The sequence below is a fragment of the Bos grunniens genome, chromosome 13 (genome assembly GCF_055505025.1).
Source record: "Bos grunniens cultivar Pamir isolate PY7600 chromosome 13, Bosgru_T2T1.0, whole genome shotgun sequence".
Lineage (NCBI taxonomy): Eukaryota > Metazoa > Chordata > Mammalia > Artiodactyla > Bovidae > Bos > Bos grunniens.
This window is the reverse complement of record NC_141177.1, coordinates 32,099,352-32,120,689: the sequence shown is the minus strand read 5'-3', so window position 1 is coordinate 32,120,689 and position 21,338 is coordinate 32,099,352. Positions and strand designations below refer to the sequence as shown.

Here is a 21,338-nt window from a genome sequence, read left to right as displayed (position 1 = left end):
AGTCGTGAGTTTTGGCAGTGAGGACAAAGGAGGGTGTCAGCAATCTCCGAACCCAGTTATGGAATGCCTATTGATGGTTTGGCTAATTTGGTGCCAATGTTTAATTGGTGTTTCTTTGATCAGGAGGGCTGAATTTGTCACTGGTTTTAACTGAGCATCTTCTAATTATCTGATTACCTGCTAGTGAGCTCACTGTCCTTGACTGTGGTGGGAAGGCTGCAGTCAAAAACTAGTGGGGAGCAAGCTGTTTTTGCACCCCATCTCTCCAGGGAAGAAGTGGCCTCCAGCTTATCAAGTCACAGCTCAAGAATGCTGGCACTGCAGCCTTGAGCCCCTTCCCATACAGCTCCAATCCTTCAGGCCAAGGAGCAGTAGCAGGGGTGGGAGGGGGGTGGCAGAAAGGAGAGCCTGGCATTGGGGGCTGGGGCAGGCCAGGAGAAACATGGAAGAAGGGAATGAGAAGGCCCCAGCCCCATCTGAGAGGGATGAGAAGGGCGGGGATGTGACAAAAGTAGATCATGAACCCCAGACAAATCTTCAGGACCCTTCCCCAGTCACTATAGTGAATGTGTTGCGTATTCTTCCAGAGTTTAGTCTAAACAGCCCTAGGCAATAGAAACAAAATGGGAGACACGTAGGTAATTTAAAATTTTCTAGTAGGCAAATTTTTAAAAGTAACAAGAAACAGATGAAACTTTAATATTTTATTTAACCTAATATATTGTTTTTAATTTCAGCTTGAGAACTTTTAATGTTTTTATTTATTTATTTGATTATGTAAGCTCTCAATTGGAGCATGTGGGATCTTGGATCTTTGCTGTGGCATGGAGGATCTTCAGCCATGGCATGTAGGATCCAGGTCCCCAACCAGGGACCAAACCTATCACCCCTACACATTGGGAGCGTGGAGTCCCAGGCACAGGGACCACCAGTCAGTCAGTTCAGTCGCTCAGCCATGTTCAACTCTTTGTGACCCCATGGACTGCAGCACGCCAGGCTTCCCTGTCCATCACCATCTCCCAGAGCCTGCTCAAACTCATGTCCATTGAGTCAGTGATGCCTTCCAACCATCTCATCCTCTGTCATCACCTTCTCTGCCTGCCTTCCATCTTTCCCAATATCAGGGTCTTTTCCAATGAGTCAGTTCTTCTCATGAGGTAGCCGAAGTATTGGAGCTTCCACTTCAGCATCAGTTCTTCAGTAAATATTCAGGGTTGATTTCCTTTAGGATTGACTGGTTTGATCTCCTTGCAGTCCAAGGGACTCTCAAGAGTGTTCTCCAGCACCACAGTTCAAGGCATCAATTCTTCACACTCAGATTTTGTTATGGTCCAACTCTCACATCCATACATGACTACTGGAAAAACCATAGTTTTGACTAGATGGACCTTTATCCACAAAGTAATGTCTCCGCTTTTTAATAAGCTCTCAAGGTTTGTCTTCGGAGAAGGCAATGGCACCCCACTCCAGTACTCCTGCCTGGAAAATCACATGGACGGAGGAGCCTGGTAGGCTGCAGTCCATGGGGTCGCTAAGAGTCGGACACGACTGAGCGACTTCACTTTCACTTTTCACTTTGATGCATTGGAGAAGGAAATGGCAACCCACTCCAGTGTTCTTGCTTTGAGAACCCCAGGGACAGGTGGGCTGCCGTCTCTGGGGTCGCACAGAGTTGGACATGACTGAAGCGACTTAGCAGCAGCAGCAGCAAGGTTTGTCATAGCTTTTCTTCCAAGGACCAAGCGTCTTTTAATTTCATGGCTGCAGTCACCATCTGCAGTGATTTTGGAGCCCAAGAAAATAAAGTCTGTCGCTGTTTCCATTGTTACTCCATTTATTTGCCATGAAGTGATGGGACTGGATGCCATGATCTTTGTTTTTTGAATGTTGAGTATTAAGCCAGCTTTTTCACTCTCCTCTTTCATTTTCATCAAGAGGCTCTTTACTTACTCTTCACTTTCGGCCATAAGGGTGGTGTCATTTGTGTATCTGAGGTTACTGATATTTTTCCTAGCAATCTTGATTCCAGCTTGTGCTTCATCCAGTCTGGCATTTCACATGATGTACTCTGCATATGTTATATAAGCAGGGTGACAATATACAGCCTTGACATACTCCTTTCCAGTTTGGAACCAGTCCATTGTTCCATGTCCAGTTCTAACTGTTGCTTCTTGACCTGCATACAGATTTCTCAGGAGGCAGGTAAGGTGGTCTGGTATTGCCATCTCTTTCAGAATTTTCCATAGTTTGTTGTGATCCACACAGTCAAAGGCTTTGGCATAGTCAATAAAGCAGAAGTATATGTTTTTCTGGAACTCTCTTGCTTTTTCTATGATCCCACAGAAGTTGGCAATTTGATCGCTGGTTCCTCTGCCTTCTCTAAATCTAGCTTGAATATTTGGAAGTTTTCAGTTCATGTACTGTTGGAGCCTCACTTGGATAATTTTGAGCATTACTTTGCTAGCGACCACCAGGGAAGTCCCTAATGTAATGGATTTTAAAGTTATCATTTCAACATGTTATCAATATAAAAATTGTTAATGAAATGTTTTACATACTTTTTTTTCTGATACTAAGCCTTCAAAGTCCAATGTGCATCTTACACGCACAGCACATCTCAGTTTGGAACTGCCATATTTCAAGGGCTCAGTAGCCTTAATGGGCTACTCTAGTGGTCAGTGTGTATCTATATATTCAATTGTATGACCATATTTTTATAAATCTACAAACAGTATAAAAAACAATGTTTTATACCTTGCTTTCTTTTATTTGAAGATATATTTACTCAGTTCCCTAATGCTGTACATTTATTAGCTTTTAAATGATGCAACAGATATGCACAGAATGAATTCCTAAAGAGAAACTGCTGGACAGAATGGGGTTTATTGAAATCTTCTTTTCCTTTTCCTAAATCTCATTTTCTGAAGCTGACTGAGTTTTTGAAGAACAGGTAGCAGATCATTTACCTCTCCCCCGTCTCCCAGTACCTTAAATAGGCCCAAGCCCGAGGTTGGTCTCTCTAACCCCAATATCCTACTTCTAGAAATTTCTCTTAAGATGATAAAGGTACATACAGATGTATGTTTATAATATTGAATAACAATGAAAAATGAAGAGCAAGCTGAGTGTCCTTCAATAGGGGCCTAGGGCAATGAGGTGGTTCCCCTACACTGTGCAATACCTGAAGCATCTAGAGAGCAGGCATTGGGAGGCTAGGGATGCTTGACACCTGGCAGGCCCAATAATTCTTGTTCAGTCACTCAGTCGTGTCTGACTCGGTGACCCCATGGACTGTAGCATGCTAGGCTTCCCTGTCCTTCACCATTTCCTGGAGCTCACTGGAATTCACGTCCATGGAGTCGGTGATGCCATCCAACCATCTCATTCTCTGTCATCCCCTTCTCCTCCTGCCTTCAATCTTTCCCAGCATCAGGGTCTTTTCCAATATGTCAGCTCTTTGTATCAGGAAGCCAAATTATTGGAGCTTCAGCTTCAGCATCAGTCCTTCCAATGAAAATTCAGGGTTGATTTCCTTTAGGATTGACTGGTTTGATCTCCTTCAGTCCAAGGGACTCTCAAGAGTGTTCTCCAACACCACCATTCCAAAGCATCAATTCTTCGGTGCTTAGCTGTCTTTATAGTCCAACTGTCACATCCATACATGACTACTGGAAAAACCATAGCTTTGACTAGACGGACCTTTGTCTGCAAAATTATGTCTCTGCTTTTTAATATGCTGTCTAGGTTTGTCATAGCTTTTCTTCCAAGGAGCAAGCATCTTTTAATTTCAAGGCTGTAGTCACCATCCACAATGATTTTGGAGCCCAAGAAAATAAAGTCTGTCACTGTTTCCATTGTTACCCCATTCATTTGCCATGAAATGATGGGACCGGATGCCGTGATCTTTTAATTTTCTTTGAATGTTGAGTGTCAAGCCAGCTTTTTCACTCTCCTCTTTCACCTTTATCAGGAGGCTTTTCAGTTCTTCTTTGCTTTCTGCCATATGGGTTGTGTCATCTGCATAGCTGAGGTTATTGATATTTCTCCCAGAAATCTTGATTACAGCCTGTGCTTCATCCAGCCCAGGATTTCACATGATGTACTCTCCATATAAGTTAAATAAGCAGGGTGACAATATACAGCCGTGATGTACTCCTTTCTCAGTTTGGAACCAGCCTGTTGTTCCATGTCCAGTTCTGTTGTTTCTTGACCTGCATACAGGTTTCTTAGGAGGAAGGTAAGATGGTCTGGTATTCCCATCTCTTTAAGAATTTTCCACTGATTATAGAATGATTACCCATTGGGCTTTTGGAAAATGGTCTCTTACAGAAAGCGTTCCTAGACTAAAAGAATTTTGAATCTCATTGATGCACATATTTATTGATATGAGAAAATATTTATAATATGAGCTAAAATATTATGACAAGTGTGGTTCCATTAAAAACAATGTGCACAGATAAGTATCCTACAAGGGTATTCTCTGAGCAGTGGAATGAATGGTAATTAAGTGGTTTATCCTAAAATTTTTCTGTATTTTAAAATATCTTCCAAAGAGCAGGTATAATTTTTACATTAATTAAAAGAACATGGTAGTACAGTGGATTAGAATCTTCCGGCCAACACAGGGAACACGGGTTCTATCCCTGGTCCCAGAAGATTCCACGTGCCATGGAGCAACTAAGCCCACACAACACAACTACTGAGGCCCTGTGCCCTAGAGCCCACACTCGGCAACTACTCAAGCGCATGCTCTGCAACAAGAGAAGCCACCACAATTGGAAGCCCGTGCACTGCAATGAAGAGTAGACACCACGTGCTGCAACTAGAGAAATCCCACAGGCAGCAACCAAAAATAAACAAATAAAATAAATTTAAAAAAATCAAGAAGTACTTAAAAAAGAAGTACTAGGATGTTTCTAGTGGCCAAGTGGTTAAGAATCTGCCTTCCAATGCAGGGGACCAGGGTCCAATCTCCGCTCAGGGAATGAAGATTCCACATGCAGCAACACTTCTACTGAGCTCACAGGCCTCAACTACAGAAGTGCACATGCCTCAATGAAGAGCCCAACTTGCATACCACAATGAAGACCGAGTGCAGCCAAAAAAGAATGGAAAAGAACATGATCTCCATCTGGCCATTCCTCAAATGATTAAACATAAAGTTACCATGAGAAAAGGAGAAAAGGAAAGATATACCCATTTGAATGCAGAGTTCCAAAGAATAGCAAGGAGAGATAAGAAAGCCTTCCTCAGCGATCAATGCAAAGAAATAGATGAAAACAATAGAATGGGAAAGACTAGAGATCTCTTCAAGAAAATTAGAGACACCAAGGGAACATTTCATGCAAAGATGGGCTCGATAAAGGACAGAAATGGTAGGGACCTAACAGAAGCAGAAGATATTAAGAAGAGGTGGCAAGAACATACAGAAGAACTGTACAAGAAAGATCTTCATGACCCAGATAATCACAATGGTGTGATCACTCACTTAGAGCCAGACATCCTGGAATGTGAAGTCAAGTGGCCCTTAAGAAGCATCACTATTATCAAAGCTAGTGGAGGTGATGGAATTCCAGTTGAGCTATTTCAAATCCTGAAAGATGATGCTGTGAAAATGCTGCACTCAATATGCCAGCAAATGTGGAAAACTCAGCAGTGGCCACAGGACTGGAAAAGGTCAGTTTTCATTCCAATCCCAAAGAAAGGTACTGCCAAAGAATGCTCTATCTACCGCACAGTTGCACTCATCTCACACACTAGTATGGAGAAGGCAATGGCACCCCACTCCAGTACTCTTGCCTGGAAAATCTCATGGATGGAGGAGCCTGGTAGGCTGCAGTCCATGGGGTCACTAAGAGTCGGACATGACTGAGCGACTTCACTTTCACTTTTCACTTTCATGCATTGGAGAAGGAGATGGCAACCCACTCCAGTGTTCTTGCCTGGAGAATCCCAGGGGCGGTGGAGCCTGGTGGGCTGCCATCTATGGGGTTGCACAGAGTCGGACACGACTGCAGCGACTTAGCAGCAGCAGCAGCACACACTAGTAAAGTAATGCTTAAAATTCTCCAAGCCAGGCTTCAGCAACACGTGAACCATGAACTTCCAGATGTTCAAGCTGGTTTTAGAAAAGGCGGAACCAGAGATCAAATTGCCAACATTGGTTGGATCATCAAAAAAGCAAGAGAGTTCCAGAAAAACATCTATTTTTGCTTTATTGACTATGCCAAAGCCTTTGACTGTGTGGATCACAGTAAACCGTGGGAAATTCTGAAAGAGATGGCAATATCAGACCACCTGACCTGCCTCTTGAGAAACCTGTATGCAGGTCAGGAAGCAACAGTTAGAACTGGACATGGAACAACAGACTGGTTCCAAATAGGAAAAGGCGTACGTCAAGGCTGTATATTGTCACCCTGCTTATTTAACTTCTATGCAGAGTACATCATGAGAAACGCTGGGCTGGAGAAAGCACAAGCTGAAATCAAGATTGCTGGGAGAAATATCAATAACCTCAGATATGCACATGACACCACCCTTATGGCAGAAAGGGAAGAAGAACTAAAGAGCATCTTGATGAAAGTGAAAGAGGAGAGTGAAAAAGTTGGCTTAAAGCTCAACATTCAGAAAACGAAGATCATGGCATCCGGTCCCACCACTTCATGGGAAATAGATGGGGAAACGGTGGAAACAGTGGCTGACTTTATTTTCCTGGGCTCCAAAATCACTGCAGATGGTGATTGCAGCCATGAAATTAAAAGACGCTTACTCCTTGGAAGGAAAGTTATGACCAATCTAGACAGCATATTGAAAAGCAGAGACATTACTTTGCCAACAAAGGTCCGTCTAGTCAAGGCTATGGTTTTTCCAGCAGTTATGTATGGATGTGAGAGTTGGACTATAAAGAAAGCTGAGCACCAAAGAATTGATGCTTTTGTGTGTTGGGGAAGACTCTTGAGAGTCCCTTGGACTGCAAGGAGATCCAACCAGTCCATCCTAAAGGAGATCAGTCCTGGATGTTCATTGGAAGGACTGATGATGAAGTTGAAACTCCAATACTTTGGCCACCTGATGCAAAGAGCTGACATATTGGAAAAGACCCCGATGCTGGGAAAGATTGAAGGCAGGAGGAGAAGGGGATGACAGAGGATGAGATGGTTGGATGGAATCAGCGTTTCAATGGACATGAGTTTGAGTGAACTCTGGGAGTTAGTGATGGACAGGGAGGCCTGGTGTGCTGTGGTTCATGGGGTTGCAATGAGTCGGACACGACTGAGCGGCTGAACTGAACTACCATGAGACCCAGCAATACCACTCATATACCCAAGAGAGATGAAAACATATATCCTTGCAAATAAGTGTTTATAGCAGTTATTTATGATTGCCAAAAGGTAGAAACAACACAAATGCCCATCAAGCTGACATTTTGATAGGCAAAATGTCATAAATCTCTACAACAGAATATTATTCAGCCATAAGAAAATAATGAAGTCCTAATAGATGCTACATAATGGATGAATCTTGAAACATGAAACTAAGTGAAAGAAGCCAGTCATAAAAGACACATATGATTCTATTCATATGAAAGGTTCAGAACAGGGAAATCTATAGTTGGAAGTAATTGAGTGGTCGTTTAGGGCTGGGCAAAGAACAGGGAGTAGATAGGGAGATGATAACTAAAGAGTATGAGATTGCTTTATAAAGTGACGAAAATGTGCCATCTTTCCAATTTTCCACCTTAGGGAAGTCTACAGTCCACCTTCCTTTCTTTTGGCCCAGGCTGTTCAAAGTTGCCCACCAGGCCTATACCCATTCCTCTTAGCTCGTCACTATTCTTTGTGCCTCTCAGCAAACTTTTCATTTTCATTTTCAAGAGCCTGTAGTATTTGCTATTGAAGAAAACTTGGAAAATTCAGCAAAGTAGAAAATAAAAAAAAGGCTCAGCCACAGTGATTTCACCCAAACATACATTGAATATAAGCCAGGATGGGTGAGGGGTAGGAGGACACCAGTGCACATGGATGAACCCTCCAGAACGTCGACTTTCCTGAGGATTTGTGGAAAGGAGTGCTGGTGGCGCTAGTGGTAAATAAACCACCTGCCAGTGCAGGAGACATAAGAGATGCAGGTTCGATCCCTGGGTCGGGAAGATCCCTGCTATCCACTCCAGTATTCTTGCCTGGAGAATCCTACGGACAGAGGAACCTGGCGAGCTACAGTCCATGGGTTTGCAAAGAGTCAGACATGCCTGAAACAACTGAGCACGCACATCCTCAGCTAGGTGTATCTACATTTACTTCTGCATAGGGACCACAAACCCATTATGGGCCAAGCACTGATCTGGCTCTTATGAGAAAAAGTCTCCCAAGTTTTCTTCTGGACCTTGTGATTAGAAGGATATTTTTTATGTCTTGAGATGGGAGGAGGGGGGCAGGGAGAGAAACACTCTCTAAGTAAGACATAAAATCCAGAAGCAATAAAGGAAAAAACTGACAGACCTGCCTATTTTAAAAGATATTTTTAAATTCTCATATCTGAGATTCCTTATTTGTTGCTCAGTGGCTCAGTTGTGAGATTTCTTAGGCTAAGTTAAAGGACAGCGGCAGATTGGGAAAGTATTTTCAATATACGAAAAGATTTTGTGTTCAGAGCATATGAAGAGTTCCCAAAAGTCAACAAGATGACAAATACAAGAGAAACAAAGGCAAAAGATATGACTAGAAAATTCTCAGGCTTCACATGGCCAATACACATATGAAAAGAGAAACGCACACTAAGACAGTGAGTTATACTTTCCTTCTCTTAACTTCCAGAACAGCATACAAGAGTGAATTTCCTCGTACTGCTTTAGCTGTTCCTCCCAAATTTCTTGTTAGCCTTTCTTGAGCCCTTAACCTTTGAGAACCCAGGGTACTGTCTTTGGTCCTCCTTTCTGTTTTGTCTACAGCCATTTCCTCGAAACTCCAGATCCTCAGCCTGTCCCTCTGGATCACAGCCTTCCTCTCTGCCTACTCCTCAGGCTACTTTAAGATTAAAAAAAAAAAAAACCCACTACAATTCATTGTTTTAAGAACTTGTCATTTTTATGCATTTGGTGAAGGAAGAGGTTTTAGGGATTTGTATGTATGTATATATGTATGTATGCTTATGTACATACATGACATTATTTCTATAGGTGCAAACACATACATTTATGGCTAAATGCATGGAACAGCACAGAAAGTGACCCCCTGAGATGTTATCAGTGTTTATATATGGATTGTAGGATTATCATCAAACAGATTTAAAACTATAGTGTTGCTTATAAAAATAACCTAAATGTGTAACAAGAGGCTTCACTGATTAGTATTCAACCATAGTTGGGACAATATACAACCATTAAAAATTTTGCAGTACTTTATCAGTAAGGCAAAATTCTCATCACTTGATGCCAGGTAAAGAAGCATTTAGAAAATTCAGCAGTGGCCACATGACTGGAAAAGGTCACTTTTCATTCCAATCCCAAGAAGGGCGATGCCAAAGAATGTTCAAACTACACCACAATTGCACTCATTTCACATGATAGCAAGGTAATGTTCAAAATCCTTTAAGCTAGGCTTCAACAGTATGTGAACTGACAACTTCCAGATGTACAGGTTGATTTGGAAAATGCAGAGGAACCAGAGATCAAATTGCTACCATCTGTTGGATCATAGAAAAAGCAAGAGAATTACAGAAAAACATCTACTTCTGCTTCATTGACTATGCTAAAGCCTTTGATTGTGTGATCATAACAAACTGGAAAATTCTTAAAGAAGATGGGAATACCAGACCATCTTACCTGCTTCCTGAGAAACCTGTATGCAGGTCAAGTAGCAAGTTAGACCCGGACATGGAACAATGGACTGGTTCAAAATTGGGCAAGGAGTTCATCAAGGCTGAATATTGTCACCCTGCTTATATAAATTATATGCAGAGTACATGATGCGAAATGTCAGGCTGGATGAAGCACAAGCTGGAATCAAGATTTCTGGGAGAAATATCAATAACCTCAGATATGCAGATGACACTACCCTTATGGCAGAAAGCGAAGAGGAACTAAAGAGGCTCTTGATGAAGGTATAAAAGGAGAGTGAAAAAGCTGGCTTAACACTCAACATTCAAAAAAAAAAAAATCATGGCATCGGTCCCATCACTTCATGGCAAATGAATGGGGTAACAGTGGAACAGTGACAGACTTTATTTTTTTGGGCTCCAAAATCACTGCAGATGGTGACTGCAGCCGTGAAATTAAGACACTTGCTCCTTGGAAGGAAAGCTATGACAAACCCTAGCCCCCCTAGACAGTGTATTAAAAAGCAGAGACAAAGACTCTTTAAGTGTCTTAAAAAGCAGAGACTTCGCTGACAAAGGTCTGTATAGTCAAAGCTATGGTTTTTTCCAGTAGTCATGCACAGATGTGACAGTTGGACCATAAAGAAGGGTGAGTGCAAAAGAACTGATGCTTTGGTATGGTGGCCTTGGAGAAGACTCTTTAGAGTCCCTTGGACTGCAAGGAGATCAAACCAGTCAATCCTAAAGGAAATCAACCCTGAATATTCATTGGAAGTTAAATGAATGATGCCATATCTGAAGCTCCAATACTTTGGCTACCTGATGCAAGCATAGAGCTGACTCATTGGAAAAGACCCTGATGCTGGGAAAGACTGAAGGCAGGAACAGGGGAAGACAGAGGAGGAGATGGTTGGATGGCATCACCGACTCGATGGACCTAAGTTTGCGCAAACTTGGGGAGACAGTGAAGGACAGAGAAGCCTGGTGTGCTGCAGTCCATGCGGTCGCAAAGGGCTGAGCGACTCAATGACTGAACAACAAAAAAGCAACAGGAGATGCCAATATATGCCTATACCGTCTGATTCGTTTTATGCGATAAATTTTTTAAAAGCAAACTACATGCGCCTAGAGATAAGACTGGAAGAAAATGTATCCAACCGTGAGCTGTGCATCTTTCCAGGTGTTGGGATGAAAGGTGCTTTTTTAGTTTCCATTATTTTTCAGTTTCCGGGGGGAAAAACAACAACAACAACAACAAGGCGGGCTATTTCTACCTTAATAAGATAAAAAAGACAAAACACAGTTGTTATTCTTTGTAAGCTGCAAATCTCTGCCCACCCGGCGCAAAGGCCGGGCACACAGCCGCAGCCCTCACCGCAGCCAATGGGTCACCAGACGCCACAGCGCTGGCCTTTCCGGCAGGCCGAAGCGCCCCCGCGCGGTCTGTCCCGGGCGGCCGGGAGAAGGGTGGGCGCGGAGGGCTGGAGGCGGTGCCCGGCGTCCCCGCGCTTCCCGCGAGATCCCGCTCCGCCCGCTCCGCCCTGCTCGCCGCGCTCCCGGCTCCCCGCTCCCCGCGCCGCGACACTTCCTGTCTTCAGCTCCCGCGCCGCCCGCCCGCGCCCGCGCCCGCGCCTGCCTCCTGCCGCCCACCGCCCGGCGCCGCGCCCGCCGGCGCCCCCGAAGGTGCCCCCGGCCCGGCCGGGTCGCTGCCCCGCCCGCCGCCCCGCGAGCCGCTTTGTCTCGGGCGGGGCGCGCGGGAGAGGCCGCCAGGTGCCCCCCGCCGCGGGCCCGGGCCCCCCGCCCCGGGGTGGCGGCGGTGGCGCCGGGCCCCGGGGCGGGGGGCGCGCCGGGATGGGCCCCAAGCGGCGGCAGCTGACGTTCCGGGAGAAGTCGCGGATCATCCAGGAGGTGGAGGAAAACCCAGACCTGCGCAAGGGCGAGATCGCGCGGCGCTTCAACATCCCACCGTCCACGTTGAGCACCATCCTGAAGAACAAGCGCGCCATCCTGGCGTCGGAGCGCAAGTACGGTGTAGCCTCCACCTGTCGCAAGACCAACAAACTGTCCCCTTACGACAAGCTCGAGGGGCTGCTCATCGCCTGGTTCCAGCAAATCCGCGCCGCTGGCCTGCCGGTCAAGGGCATCATCCTCAAGGAGAAGGCGCTGCGTATAGCCGAGGAGCTGGGCATGGACGATTTCACTGCCTCCAACGGCTGGCTGGACCGCTTCCGCCGGCGCCACGGTGTAGTGTCCTGCAGCGGCGTGGCCCGCGCCAGGTCGCGCAGCGCTGCCCCCCGGCCCCCAGCGGCGCCCGCCAGCCCTCCCGCAGTGCCCTCGGAGGGCAGCGGTGGGGGTACCACCGGCTGGCGCGCTCGGGAGGAGCAGCCACCGTCGGTGGCCGAGGGCTACGCTTCCCAGGACGTGTTCAGCGCCACTGAGACCAGTCTGTGGTACGACTTCCTGCCCGACCAGGCGGCGGGGCTGTGTGGCAGTGATGGTCGGGCACGCAGGGCCACCCAGCGCCTGAGTGTCCTGCTGTGTGCCAACGCCGATGGTAGCGAGAAGCTGCCCCCACTTGTGGCTGGCAAGTCGGCCAAACCCCGTGCAGGCCAAGCTGGCCTGCCCTGTGACTATACTGCCAACTCTAAGGGTGGTGTCACCACCCAGGCTCTGGCCAAGTACCTGAAGGCCCTGGACACCCGCATGGCTGCAGAATCTCGCCGAGTCCTGCTGCTGGCTGGCCGCCTGGCTGCCCAGTCCCTGGATACCTCGGGCCTGCGGCATGTGCAGCTGGCCTTCTTCCCACCAGGCACCGTGCAGCCGCTGGAGCGTGGAGTGGTCCAACAGGTGAAGGGCCACTACCGCCAGGCTATGCTGCTCAAGGCCATGGCAGCACTAGAGGGCCAGGATCGCTCAGGCCTGCAGCTGGGCCTCATGGAGGCCCTGCACTTCGTTGCTGCGGCTTGGCAGGCTGTGGAACCTTCGGACATAGCTGCCTGCTTTCGTGAGGCTGGCTTTGGGGGTGGCCCTAATGCTACCATCACTACTGCCCTCAAGAGTGAGGGAGAGGAAGAGGAGGAGGAGGAGGAGGAGGAGGAAGAAGAGGAAGAGGAGGGTGAAGGGGAGGAGGAGGAGGAGGAAGATGGTGAGGAGGAGGAGGAGGAGGAAGCAGGGGAAGGAGAGGAGCTCGGGGAGGAAGAGGAGGTAGAGGAGGAGGGTGATGTTGATGACAGTGATGAAGAGGAAGAGGAGGAGGAGGAAGAGAGCTCCTCTGAGGGCTTGGAGGCTGAGGACTGGGCCCAGGGTGTAGTGGAGGCTGGTGGCAGCTTCGGAGGTTATGGTGCCCAGGAGGAGGCCCAGTGCCCTACCCTCCACTTCCTGGAAGGTGAGGAGGACTCTGAGTCAGACAGTGAGGAAGAAGAGGAAGATGATGAGGAGGAGGATGAAGATGACGAAGATGATGAGGAGGATGGTGATGAGGTGCCTGTACCCAGCTTCGGGGAAGCCATGGCTTACTTTGCTATGGTCAAGAGGTACCTCACCTCCTTCCCCATTGATGATCGTGTGCAAAGCCACATCCTCCACTTGGAACATGACCTGGTTCACGTGACCAGAAAGAACCATGCCAGGCAGGCAGGAGTTAGGGGTCTTGGACATCAAAGCTGAGCCACTGAGCTTAGCCATGCCCCCAACCTGGATGTGGCAGCACCAGGGCAGAGGACTCTCTGGGCAGCTGCTGTGGATGGAGCCAGAGTGGGGAACCCCACATCCTTTAGTGATATTCTCCTGGCCCTGTGACAGGCCCAGTCACCTCTGCAGGGCCTGGGGCTGGCATCAGCCTCACTGCCTGCTTTTTGCCTCTTTTTCAGAATCCTCTTTCCCCCCCAGTTGCCCCTGGCACGGGGGACTAGGTGGGAGGATGGGGGCTGTCCGGTGCTACCACACCGTGCCATCAGTGGACTAGGCCACCGTAGCAGCCAGGGGTGGACCCTGGAAGCTCCTGGCCAGAGAGTGCCTCTCCCCTCTGCCATCCACACCAGGTCTCTGGTGGTGGGGGGGACCCCAAAGCCATTCTGGGAAGGGCTCCAGAGAAAAGTCCAGCCTAGGACCCCACAAGGCTGGCAGCCCCACATCCCTGTCCCCAGGCCACCTTGAGAAGCACAGTCTAACCACGGGCTCCTAGGCCTGCCTCAACCTGCTTCCCCACTTCCCAATCCCTTCCTCTGGCCCAGTCCATGTTACTTTGGCCCTTGATTTTCTTTCAGATTGGAGGTTCTCAAGAGGCCCTCCAGAGGAGTGATAATGGGCACTTCCCTTGTGGGCAGCTGCAGGCCCCATGCCTCTCCTCCCTCTCTGGCAGGGCCCTATCCTGGGCAGGGGGCCTGGGGCTGGGCCCAGAGTCCAGCCATCCAGCTGCTCCTTTCCCAGTCTGAATTCAATAAATCTGTCTGCCCCCCTTTTGTGGGAGTAGACGTTTTAACAGCCAAGGGTGCATCCTTCATGGTCTGGGCTTGCGTCTGTCTTGGGGACACGTCCTTTCCCGGTTCCTTTTGATCCTTGCTCTGGTGGGACAAATGTTGAGAGAGTGGCTATAGCCCAGGCCCTGACCAGGGTGAGGGGCAACATCTGTATTTAAATGTTGCCTAATCTGCCTGCCTCCTTAAGTGTGGGAGACTTAAGAGAGTCGGGTTCGATCCCTGGGTCGAGAAGATCCCCTGGAGGAGGCAATGGCACCCCACTCCAGTATTCTTGCCAGGAGAATCCCATGGACAGAGGAGCCTGTCGTGCTACAGTCCATAGGGTCGCAAAGAGGTGGACATGACTGTCTGAGCACAGGCTTGGGGGCAGGAGGCATCTTCAATGCACCAATGCCTGGGGGTGGGTTTGAGGAAGTTGGGCCTTGCAGTGCTTAGAGGTTAGAAGCTTTGGGTCAGTTGGCTAGGATAGGAGGGAGGGAGCCAACAGTCCCTGGAGGGCCAAATTAAGCTAGGTGCCTGGGAACTAGGGTTATCAAGGCCCATTAAAGAAGATCCTTGCAGGAGAGGGGTAGAAAGAAAAGAATGTTGGGGGCAGCTCCTGTGGTCCCGGTTGGAGTTGCAGGGGTATCCCTTGTATGGTGCCTTAAGTGGGGAGTCCTCTACGCCTTTCAGTGTTTGGCATCTCCAGTCCTGGTGGCTATCCTTGGAAACAGTGGCAGGGTAGAGGTGAAGTTGCTGGGGACACTTTGCACCCTGAAGAGGCTGAAGATGTCAACCACTCCCTGTGTGGTACCCTCTAGAGGGCCCCCCCATCCTCAGGTGAGACAGCCCGCTCTGCTGATCCTACCTGCCTTTTCTCTTCTCATCCCTCCCAGGCCCTTCCTCACTGAGGCCCTCAGCCCCAGTGGTTCCAGTGAAGGGAGGGCCTGAGCTTGAGCTGGCTGGCAGCTCTGGGCCCCAAACCGGTTTTCCCACCTTGCCTGAGGCTGGCACATCACCCCTCTGTTTCCCTGCCCCCACCTCGTTGCAGTTCCTCCTCTCTCCACCCTGGAATGTGGGGGGTGGGGGGGTACTTATCCACATCATCTTTTTAAACAGGAAGGTGGAAGGGCTGTTCCACGCTTCCTCTTCCACACCTCTGGCACTCAGGGATTCCTTCCAGGCCTTGAAGGCTTCAGAACTAAGTGAGAGCAAAAAGCACCTGAGATTCTCAGCCCCACCTTGGCCCACGTCTAGTCCCCATCTGAGCTCTGGAGGATGAGACAAAGAAGCCCAGTCTACCCCCTCACCTGCTCTGGAGTAAATGGGTGGGAGCAGTAGCCTTCTCCCTAGGTGCCACTGGCCAATCCAAGTCCCTTGCCTCAAATACCAACAAGGCAAATGCTGCCATTTGTCTGCTGCCAACAAGAATGCCTCTTGCTGGAACTGAGATCATCTCTTTAGTGATAACACCAGTCTACATGAATAGGGCTCTTGCTGTGTGCTAGGCTCTGTGCTGAACACTTTAGATACTCACAAAGCTCCTGTGAGGGGACCACCAGGACTCACAAAGCCCTGGTGGTCCAGTGGCTAAGACTGTGCTCTCAGTGCAGGGGGCCCTGGATGCGATCCCTGGTCAGGGAACTAGATCCTACAGGCTGCAACTAAGTTTCATGCTGCAACTAAAGATCCTGCTTGCCGCAATGAAGATAGAAGATCCTTCATGCTGCAAATAAGACCCGACGCGTCCAAATAAATAAAATATTCTTTAAAAAAGAAACCTGTATGAGGTAGGTAAAACCATGAGAAAACATGTACAGAAAAGTGCCCAAAGCCAAATCACTAGTCTGTGGCAGAAGCAAGCTCTCTTCCCCAGGCTGATCTAAAAGTGTCCCTTTACTAAGACATTCCTAGCCCAGTTTTCCTAAAGAAACTGGTTACTGACTCAGTTTCTAACCTGTAGAAGAATAGCTCTTGGAGATGAACGATGTAGAAGTGTCTACCGGAGCGGAAGCTCCCGTTCTTATAACTAACTCCTGTTCCACCAGTCCCAAATACAGATCTGTAAATATCCTTCCCATTCTCCCTATTACTCCTTTGGGACAAATAGATGAGAACCGTATCCATTTCATGAAGAAAGAAATAGGGTTAAGGACTTAAATGACCTGCCAAGACACTGGTCTTGAGGTCTGGTTCTCTCCCTGGGAATCTAGGTTACATGTTAAATGCCTCACCAGGACACTACTGGGGGTGGGGGTGTAAGGGGCAGTGGTGTGGAGATGGCCCTATGAGCACAGAGCTTTGAGGAGGGACCTGGCAAGGCCTGTCACACAGCATTCCACAGTCCAGATGTGAAGCAGCTGGTGACTAACAATGGACCCCCAGATAAAGCTGACACAACACTGGGCCGCTGCCTTCACTTGGGACTGATTGCTAAAGGACCCTGAAGGGGATCTTTGTTCTGAAGACACTGATGCAGGAGTTCTGGAGGCCTGGTTGTCTTCGGCAGTTCCCAGAGTGGGCCAGTGTCTGGTCAGCATTTGGCAGAGGTGGTTTTTCTTGGGAGGCGGGGAAGAAAAACCGCCTTTTCAAAGTGAGGCCTGAAAGGAGGTAGCGGGAGGGGAGGAAACTACAACTCCCAGAAGCCCCTGCTCCCCGGCGAGTCAGTTTCGGTTGCCATGGTTTCAGAAAACAATATGGCCGCTCCCAGCTGGGACGCGAGTCTGGGTTAGAGACGCAGCGGCGGATCTGGGTCACAGCAGTGGCGAGAGAAGAGGGTCTTGAGGGCTCGTGAGGTTGGCCCTGGACGCTATACAGCTGGAACGGCTTGACCTTTCCGAGGGCGCCAATGGCGGGCAGCGTGGATGAGGAAGCACTGCACCAACTGTATCTGTGGGTAGACAACATCCCTCTGTCCCGGCCCAAGCGAAATCTGTCCCGGGACTTCAGTGATGGAGGTGTGTGCTCCAACGTGTGTGAGTGTGTCCGCACGCACGCCTGGGTGTCTCCTGTATGTCTTTGTGTGTCAACGCCTTCTGTCCTGTATGTACGTGTGTACAGGGTCTATGTGAATACATGTCTCTTGGTGCTTGTGTGCTTGTGGCAGAGGGGTTAGGTGTGGGTTAGTGAGAGGGGTGTCCAACTATCTCCTAAGATTTCAATTGCAGAAGTGTGCATCTGTGGGAATGTGAACATATGTGTGTCCATATTTATGTATACATATTCTATCCTTTATGTGTGTGGGGTGTATTGTGTCTGTGTATGTCTGTGACTCCTTCCCTGGACTTTAATGACTAAAATGTGTATTTATGCATCTGTGTGTGTGTGTGCATGCTTATTCCTGAATTTTATATATCTTGTGGGAGTCTGAGCATGTGTTTGTTCATATGCAAGTTGATATGTTCTGTCCTATATGTAAGAACGGGGGTGTTGTGTGCATATGTTTCTTTGTGATTGTTTAGGTGTCTGTGTGTTGAAGACCCTCTCCTGGGATTTTAATGACAGAAGTATGCATTTCTCTGTATGTATATTGATGCATATGTGACACTTTGTGTTTCCGTGTATATGTGTGTTGGTAACTGTCTCTTGGGACTCTGGTGATGGCCCTATGTGTCTGTGTGTGTTTCTACATCTCTGTATCATTGTGTGTGTGTGTGTGTGTGTGTGTGTGTGTGTGTGTGTGTGTATTTATGTCAATTCCTAGGATGAGCCCCCAGGCTCCTGAAGGTTTGTCTTGGAGACTCATTCTCTAATAGGGGACTAGAGACCTTAGTTTTCAGATGCCCTGAGTTAATGGCAAAGGGATGAAGCTCCTCTGGAGAATTTGTCTCTGGCTGATCACTGTTCTTGGTCTCTTACCTCCCCTCCATATTATCCTTCCCCTTTCCACATCTCTACCTCTTCTCTTGGCCCCACCACTCTGCCACCCCTGATTCTCCCACCCCACCCATTCCTTCTCCCTCTTCCTTCTTACTTACCCATCTCTACACCTTCCATGTCTGCTCCCACCTCCTCTCCCTCAGTCCTGGTAGCAGAGGTCATCAAGTTTTACTTCCCCAAGATGGTGGAGATGCACAATTATGTCCCTGCCAACTCTCTCCAGCAGAAACTGAGCAACTGGAGTCACCTGAACAGGTAACAGAATACCTGGGCACACTAGTGGGATCTCTAGCCCCTAGCCTGGGATCTAAGGAAGGGTTGCCCAGCCTTTCCATCTCCTATGGTCTCCACAGTCCAGGCTGGTGGCTGGGGTGGGGAGGACAATGCAGACAGAATCTATCTGGTTACAAAATCAAGGGACTCTTCTTTGGGGGAGGTGACAAGGATCCTCGAGACATACATGCTCTGGGCTCAGGTTGGGTGCCCTTCCATTCCCCCAGGGCTGTGCATGGAAGGGCTACCACTGCTGCATCTCCTTCCTTCCCCCTACCCCTCACTTCATCCACCCAGGAATCAGTCCACCATCCCTGTGTCTACCCCCAGGAAAGTGCTGAACAAACTGAACTTCTCTGTACCAGAGGACGTGATGCGCAAGATAGCACAGTGTGCCCCAGGTGTGGTGGAGCTGGTGCTCATTCCACTGAGGCAGCGCCTAGAGGAGCGTCACAGACGTAGGAAGCAGGGCATCGGCTCCTTACAGGTTCCTCCCTACTCCAGCTTCTTGCACTGTTCTAGGGGAGTTTTCCAGGCAGCAGAAAGCTCTGCCTCAGTGACAAGTGTGGGAGAAGGGTGCCTGTCTAAAGGGAGCCCACAGCGAGAGGGATGTCCTTGGGAGTGGGCAGCCTAAGCTCACTGCAGACTCTGGGCGGTTCTTACAGGAGCTGGCTCCCCAGGATGGCACTGACTACATGGATGTGGGTAAGGTAGCCTTTATTTGCCTTCCCTTCCAGGAAGAGCTTTTCTCCTGTCCATCCTTCCTGCGGGGGAAGGGGTGGGACTATGGGGAGGGGGAAGACAGGAAAATAGGACTCCTTCAGGGTTATTCCTATACTTGCCTTGTCTCAGGTTTGTCCCAGAAGGCCCGAGGGGAAGGTGTCCCAGACCCCCAGGGACGGGGGCAACTCAGGTAAGGAAGCTGGGAGCTCCTGACTTTACCAAGCCTGATACTCTCTACCTGGGAGGTGAGGGTGAGGGTTGCATCTGGAAAGGTAGGGAAGTCAGGGATGGAGGGATTTCAGGGACAGTGGGAGGGAGGGAAGGCTTGGTCGAGGTACACTGAAAGGGTGATGGTGGGGTCTGAGATCCAAGCCTCAGCTAAGCTGCATCTCACCCCAGGGAGGGCCGACTGCCTGTGCCCCGGCCTCCAGGGGACAGCCAGGCATTGCAGAGCAACCCGAGCTTCATCCTCCAGATCGCTGAAAAGGAGCAGGAGCTGTTGGCCTCACAGGAGACCGTGCAGGTGAAGGCGCACTGGGAGGGAGCCCGGGAATTGAGGCCTGGGAAGATGGGCAGGCGGCAGCAGGCCACTGGACTCGACTTCTGTGTGGCTTGGCCTAGGTCCTGCAGATGAAGGTGAGACGCTTGGAGCACTTGCTCCAGCTCAAGAACGTGCGCATAGAAGACCTCTCCCGGAGGCTCCAGCAGGCAGAGCGTAAGCAGCGGTGAGCCTGGGAGACGCCCCCTTATCCGCCAGAGCCCAGAAGTCGCAAGTGACGCACGCACCCACCTCGAAGGGCAGACTAATGGGCGGGCGGAGCCAGCTGCTCCAGTGAGCCTCCTGGGACACAAGCGCCCCCTTGGGGTGTGAGTGAGCAAGGACGGGGGGCAGTGGGACAGGAACCCTCCAAGCGGAGCCCAGGAACTGAGCCACTCCTTCCACTCCATCTGGGTCAGGAGAATGGACCGCTTTCCAGAACCCAGAAGCCACATGCAGAGACCTGGCGTGCATCCCAAATCAGTGCTTGACACCAGGGACTCTGCCTTGGTGCTCCCAGTGCTGGGCCTTAGCGGGTGGTCCCCCAGCCTGGTCCACACCCTTAGAACCGGGTCCCCACCCAGCTCTGGTGACAGCAGTGTCTCCATCCAGGCTAGTTCTCTGTACCATGGGTCAAAGGGGAGGCTGTCCGAGACAGCTGAGGGGCTTCCTTGCCCATCCTGGGCACTCACCTGGGACCCAGCTGAAGACTGGAGAACACAGCAGCTGAAGAGGAAGGGGTGAGGTGTGAGCTCAGCCATAGACTGTGCCTTCCAGCTGCCCTCCCCTCCCACAGCGTATGTTGAGAATGTTTGGGGGATGTGGAGCTGAGTTGTTCCCATTAAAGTTATGGTATCCTTCCTGTACCTGCTTTCTCTTCTTTGAGGGAAGTGAGTTCCTGTCCCCCTTGTGTTATCCCTACCCCTTAAGTGAAAGAGCCTTATGGGCCCAGGCTGGGTCTCAACTCTTGGGGAGCTGGACCCTGCAGTGGCCACTTCTTGGTAGGAGGTTGGTTTTGTACACTAGGACTGCCTGACTTCTAACTCTTAGAAGTCTAACTCTTAACTAAGTCAGGCCTTAGACTGACCCCCAAACTTACTCTGTGTCTTCCAACATTGCCCAAACCCAACCACAAATCCAGGCTTCAGATTCTTCCCAAATGTAGCCTCAGATTCATCCTCAACCTTACTTATGGTCTCACCCCTAAATATGTATGACTCCCGACCCTGCCCACAGACTGACCCCAAGTTCTGTGGACCAAGACCAACCCTGACCAAGATACCATGGCCTTGGTGTGACCTTAACTTTGATCATTACACTGCCAGTAACATTGAACATTTGAATATCCTGAGACCCCACAATTCTATTACTAGGCATATATTCAGCATCACTTCAGTTCAGTTGCTCAGTCGTGTCCGACTCTTTGTGACCCCATGGACTGCAGCACGCCAGGCCTCCCTGTCCATCCATTACTCCTGGAGCTTGCTCAAACTCATGTCCATCAAGTCGGTGATGCCATCCAACCTCTCATCCTCTGTCATCCCCTTTTCCTCCTGCCTTCAGTCTTTCCCAGCATCAGGGTCTTTTCCAGTGAGTCAGTTCTTCCAATAGCCAAAGTATTGGAGCTTCAGCTTCAGCATCAGTCTTCCCAATGA

At 49.3% G+C, this 21,338-nt stretch overlaps 2 protein-coding genes and 1 long non-coding RNA gene across 8 annotated transcripts; 2 read left to right on the top strand and 1 right to left on the bottom strand.

The window, feature by feature from the left end:
- The first annotated feature begins 11,360 nt into the window (after nucleotides 1-11,360).
- CENPB (centromere protein B) lies at nucleotides 11,361-14,300 on the top strand. The gene has a single exon (XM_086333339.1). It carries the CDS (start codon nucleotides 11,665-11,667, stop codon nucleotides 13,477-13,479), a length of 1,815 nt encoding a protein of 604 aa, XP_086189465.1. The 5' UTR covers nucleotides 11,361-11,664; the 3' UTR covers nucleotides 13,480-14,300.
- Nucleotides 14,301-15,805: 1,505 nt separating this feature from the next.
- Nucleotides 15,806-20,549, top strand: SPEF1 (sperm flagellar and cilia associated 1). 6 transcript variants are annotated; one of them, XM_086333348.1, is made up of 9 exons: nucleotides 15,806-16,060; nucleotides 16,959-17,227; nucleotides 18,293-18,404; nucleotides 18,753-18,909; nucleotides 19,088-19,127; nucleotides 19,275-19,335; nucleotides 19,545-19,668; nucleotides 19,767-19,870; nucleotides 20,296-20,549. In XM_086333348.1, the coding sequence occupies exons 2-9, from the start codon at nucleotides 17,119-17,121 to the stop codon at nucleotides 20,411-20,413; spliced, it is 825 nt and encodes a 274-aa protein (XP_086189474.1). In that variant the 5' UTR covers nucleotides 15,806-16,060; nucleotides 16,959-17,118; the 3' UTR covers nucleotides 20,414-20,549. The 6 variants fall into 6 exon arrangements, with proteins under 6 accessions (XP_086189474.1, XP_086189476.1, XP_086189473.1 ...); XM_086333350.1 differs by lacking the exon at nucleotides 16,959-17,227 and having other exon boundaries at nucleotides 15,929-16,060; XM_086333347.1 differs by lacking the exon at nucleotides 15,806-16,060 and having other exon boundaries at nucleotides 16,936-17,227.
- Nucleotides 19,123-20,411, bottom strand: LOC147360698 (uncharacterized). The gene is made up of 2 exons (XR_015139364.1): nucleotides 20,376-20,411; nucleotides 19,123-19,769 (listed from the first exon to the last, which is right to left on the bottom strand). It is a non-coding gene; the product is annotated as an uncharacterized LOC147360698 (long non-coding RNA).
- Nucleotides 20,550-21,338: the final 789 nt, after the last annotated feature.

Excerpts from the sequence above, each read along its gene's own strand:
- CENPB (XM_086333339.1), top strand. The coding sequence starts at position 11,665 with ATGGGCCCCAAGCGGCGGCAGCTGACGTTCCGGGAGAAGTCGCGGATC.
- SPEF1 (XM_086333351.1), top strand. The coding sequence starts at position 17,119 with ATGGCGGGCAGCGTGGATGAGGAAGCACTGCACCAACTGTATCTGTGG. Across the intron at positions 18,910-19,087 it reads AGGGCATCGGCTCCTTACAG|GAGCTGGCTCCCCAGGATGG; the intron begins GTTCCTCCCTAC and ends CGGTTCTTACAG. Across the intron at positions 19,871-20,102 it reads CAGGCAGAGCGTAAGCAGCG|GAGAATGGACCGCTTTCCAG; the intron begins GTGAGCCTGGGA and ends CATCTGGGTCAG.